This window comes from Rhincodon typus, chromosome 36, assembly GCF_021869965.1.
Source record: "Rhincodon typus isolate 14 chromosome 36, sRhiTyp1.1, whole genome shotgun sequence".
Lineage (NCBI taxonomy): Eukaryota > Metazoa > Chordata > Chondrichthyes > Orectolobiformes > Rhincodontidae > Rhincodon > Rhincodon typus.
This window is the reverse complement of record NC_063367.1, coordinates 16,564,032-16,568,879: the sequence shown is the minus strand read 5'-3', so window position 1 is coordinate 16,568,879 and position 4,848 is coordinate 16,564,032. Positions and strand designations below refer to the sequence as shown.

The window sequence follows — 4,848 nt, the reverse complement described above, 5'->3', positions numbered from 1 at the left end:
AGACCCTTCTTCAGAAGAAGGGTCTAGGCCCGAAACGTCAGCCTTCCTGCTCCTCTGACGCTGCTTGGCCTTCTTCACCACCCTGTCTACTCGGATGTCACTTTCAAAAACTATGTACCTGCACCCCTAGGTCTCTCTGTTCAACAACAATCCCCAGGGCCCTACCATTAACTGTGTAAGTCCCACCCTGGTTTGTCGCACCAAAATGCAACACCTCACATTTATCCAACGCATGTCTACAGCACCTCAAACATTCTTAATCATACCTTTAATGTAGCCAATCTAGTAAAGTCTATATGAGGTAATACTATTTCAGTATGAAGCCTTTTGTACTTTGGACTCAGCAAATTCTTCCATTTATTCTTGAAATTTGACTAGTGAATATCCAAGTCCTTCATAATTCTCTGCTACGAGATGTTTTTAAAGCACATTTCCTGAGAGCCAAGTGTGGTTTGTTTAGAACTGATGTCTAGCTCAGCAGGATATTGTTTGAAAAGTTGGACTTCAAGAACAGCATAGAGAATTGGCTGATGGACAGGGAACGGTGTGAGGGGATAAGGGGGTCTTTTTCAGGTTGGCAACCCATGACCAGTGGGGTTCCACAGGGTTCATTACTGGGGCTGCAACTGTTTACATAATATATTCATGACTTAGAAGAAGGAAGTGAATGTACTGTACAACTTTGCAGACGACCCAAAAATAGGAGGAAAAGCAGGTTGTGAGAGGGATACAAACAATTAACAGAAAGGTAGTGGTAGAATAAATACGTGGGGAAAGAAGTCAGTAAATGGAGTATAGTGTGGGAAAATGCGAGTTTGTTCATTTTGGTAGCAAGAACAAAAGAGCAAAATATTACTTAAATAGAGAGAAACTGTATAAAGGTGCGATCCAAAGGGGTTAGGGGGCACTTGTGTAAGAAACTCAGAAAGCTAGCACACAGGTGCAGCAGGTAATAGGGAAGGCTAATGGAATGTTGGCCCTTTTTTTTTAAAAGCGAGTTGGAGTGTAGGAATAGGGAAATCGGACTGCAACTGCACAAGGGTCTGGAATGCACTGTCTGGAAATGTGAGGAAGGCAGTGTTGAATTGAGGCATTCAAGAGGGCACCAAATGATTATTTAAAAAGAACAACGCGCAGGGTGGCAGAAAAACGACACAAAGTCAAAATGCACATTCAGAGGGCTGATGCAAACTCGATGGGCTGAATGGCCTCTTCTGCACAGTGGCAATTCTGTGATTCTGTCCGTGATTAAATCCATAAATAAGCCTTGAGCAGTACAGTGAGAATTTGCCAAGTCAGAGTTCCAGCAGGAAGCTTACTCAATATATGTGTTTTAAGGTTAGGATAACCCGGTTAGATTAAGTCATGGTGTGTTGCTAGGAATGTAGAATATTTAGGAATTGAATTGGTTAAGCGCTATTAGAGTCTACTGTACCCATGCAAGAGTGAAGCCTTGCATAGAGATTCTTTGTTCTTAATTTCCTTCCCAAAAGAATGAGTTGGAAATCTTGCAAAACAACCTCGAAGTCTTTATTGCTTAATTTTTTTGATGAGCTCGTTTCAAATACACACTGGCATATTCTGTTACTTCAAGTGCCTAATCGCCAAAACCAGTGAGAGATCACTGTACTGGAGCTTTGTAACATGAGCATAATAGTTGTCATTTTATCATGTGACACGGGTGCACATGGAAATCCAACCCAAAAATTAATAAATAGGTCCATTGTTTGCATTGGGCACGTCATCTCAGATTGTCTTATGAACAAAAACACACTTCAGCTCACAGGAATTGCAACACTGCTGCTGAGGCTGCAATTTATTTGTTGGAGGGCCACAGTAACATAGAATTCCTACAGTCTGGAGGCCAGCCATTTAGCCCATCGAGTCCACACCAACCCTTCCACCCAGACCCGGTCCCTTACCCCATCCCTGTAACTCTGCATTTCCCATGGTTAATCCATCTAACCTGCACATCTTTGGACCATGGGATGAAACCAGAGCACATAGAGAAAATCCACGTATAAACAGAGAAACCATGTAAACTCCGCACACAAGTCACCCGAGGGTGGAATCCAACCTGGATCCCTGGCACTGAAAGGCAGCAGTGCTAACCACTGAGCCACCACCTGAGCTGCTATTTGGGTGTATTTAATTAGGTATTTAGGCCATACGCCAGATTAGTGCAGCAGGAAGAAATAAAGGTTTTAGCATTCTCCATTTATGCAAACAGTCAAAATTTCCATTTTCGTAAATTCCCGATGTTATCCGGTTACCCTATAACATATTGCTTCAACTCCCCATCGGGATCACAACTGATATATAAAGTTAACAAAGTGTGATTGCACTGGAGTGGGTGTGAAGGAGATTCATCAGGATGTTGCGGCTACGATGAGAGGCTGGATAAGCTCAGGTCATTTTCTTTGGAGCAGAGAAAGTTGGGAAGGGACCTGATTGAGGTGTGTAAGATTATGTGGGGCAAGGACAGGGTAATTATAAAGCTGTTCCCCATAGTCGAAGGTTCAATAACAAGGGGGCATAATTTTAAAGTGAAAGGCAGAAGATTTAGAGGGGATTGGAGGAAAACCTTTTTAACCAAGAAGGTGGCGGAGGAGGTCTGGAATTCACTACCTGGGAGGGTAGTTGAGGTGGGAAACCTCACAACTTTTACCAAGTACTGGATGAGCACATGATATATTATAACGTTCAAGTGCAGGTAAGTGGGACTAGTATAGGTCATTTATTTTTGGCAGTACAGAGTTGATGGGGCTTTTCTGTACCGTCTGATTCTATAGTCTCAGAGGACCATAGGGCTGCTCACGCATTAGACAGAGAGAGAGAGAGAGAGAGAGAGAGAGAGAAAGAGAAACAGAGAGCGCGAGACAGCGCGAGAGAGGAGAGAGAGACAGACAGCGAGCGAGAGCGCAAGAGAGAGGGAGGGAGGACTGGTGGTGGTTTAGTCTGAGGGTCACCCTACCTCAGACGAGGTTGAGGAGGAGAGACCTTCATGGAACCTCAGCTGATGCAATTAGCTCAGTTAACTAGATAACTTGAGCACAGTGCAGAGTAAAGCACACAGTTCAACCTGTATGTCAACCGTGATAGTTTGTAGAAATCCTGCCTGTCCACCTTATCCCCTCATCTTGCTGAGTAATTCGCCCTCAAGCTGTACATAACCAATTCTCTCTCTCTTCGACGGAGAGAGATGCCCAAGGTTCTTTGTGAACTCTTTATAACTATATTATTATGTGAAACTGATGCTCACTTGTAACAGTAGCTGGCGTCATGGGTATTGTATTGGCAAAGGTTCCCATCATCAGGAGGAGTAGCAGAGAAGAAGATTGTCGGCGAAAGGTTGTAACGTCCGTTTCGGCAATGCTCGTCAATTTCTCTGGGAATTCCCGGCTCAATGGCGACCCTATCACCTGCAGCAGAGCAAACACCTGGACACTCAGTACTCTGTCTTTTACTGGAGCAAACATCAATGCAAGAGTAAACCAATGGTTGTTTTCTTTCAACAGGTCACCTTTATACTGGCACCATGGTGGTACGAAACGTGTGTTTGCCTTCACTGGATGTGAAATATAGAGAAAGGAGACCCAACCAGCTTTGGGCGGCACGGTGGCTCAGTGGTTAGCACTGCTGCCTCACAGCGCCAGGGACCCAGGTTCGATTCCACCCTCGGGCGACTGTCTGTGTGGAGTTTGCACATTCTCCCTGTGTCTGAGTGCGTTTCCTCCAGGTGCTCCAGTTTCCTCCCACAGTCCAAAGATGTGCAGGCTAGGTGGATCGGCCATGGGAAATCGCCCGTAGTGTTCAGGGATGTGTAGCTTAGGTGTGTTATAAGGGGATGGGTGTTGGTGGGATGCTGCAAGGGTCGGTGTGGACTTGTTGGGCCAAAGGGCCTGTTTCCACACTGTAGGGATTCTATGTAATTCTATGAATGTAAATATGAATTTGGAAGAGAAGATGAAGGATTAGCCATACAGGAAAACGTAAAAAATGATGAAGAGTCACTGGACTCGAAGCGTTGAATCTACTTCTCTGTCCACAGATGCTGCCACACCTGCTGAGTTTCTCCAGCACTTTCTGTTTGTGTTATATGTGTTGGGAGTGTTGTGTGGAGGGAACTGTTGTATTAGGTATTGGTTCTGAGGTTTAGTGTTAATGTTACATTAGCTGCACCCATTTTACTGATGACCTACAGTCTTTGGGTGAAGGTAAGGAGTTCTACTCTAGATTTTAGAGGGAGCAGATCAATCTATACCAGATCTCTATGGTTTTAGTAATTATGTTTAACCAACTGTAGTTGTACTTTTTACTACTGTGAAATAAACCTGGTTATCTAAAAATAGTGCCCTCTTTGGTAGATATTCTACAGTGGTGTATCATTTACTAATAATGACTGGATGGGTGCAAACACAAAGGAGGTTTAGCGGCAGTGAACTATCTCAAATAACACTTACCCAGTCCTACATACTGGCAGGGGGAGGCAAATACCACAAGGAGTGGTCACCTGGGGAAATACTGCAGGAGTGAACAAAGAAATGTGCTGACCGTTATTACTGGCAGACAAAGAGATTGGGTTGGGAACATCAGTGAGAAAGTGGAAAAGACAGGAAGAAAATTCCAGTGTTGGGTAACTTGAAAATTGTAGTAAGTTATTGGCAAATTAAAAGAATGGCAGAAGATAGAGAGAGTATGAGAGAGAGAGAGACAGAGATTGTGTGTGTTTGAGAGAGAGAGAGAGAGAAAGAGAGAGAGTGTGTGAGAGAGAGAGAGAGAGAGAGAGTGTGAGAGAGATAGAGAGAGAGAGTGTGTGAGAGAGAAAGAGAGAGAGAGAGAGTGTGT

General features: G+C 44.1%; 1 protein-coding gene across 6 annotated transcripts in view; it reads right to left on the bottom strand.

Moving 5' to 3' along the window:
• The window catches only part of LOC109929147 (sorbitol dehydrogenase-like), a 35,086-nt gene that overhangs the window by 13,055 nt on the left and 17,183 nt on the right, over positions 1-4,848 (bottom strand). For all 6 annotated transcript variants that reach the window (XM_048617288.1, XM_048617292.1, XM_020528945.2 and 3 more), the window contains one exon: positions 3,263-3,422. In XM_048617288.1, the coding sequence (XP_048473245.1) occupies positions 3,263-3,422 (160 nt within the window). The remainder of the gene's footprint in view (positions 1-3,262; positions 3,423-4,848) is intronic.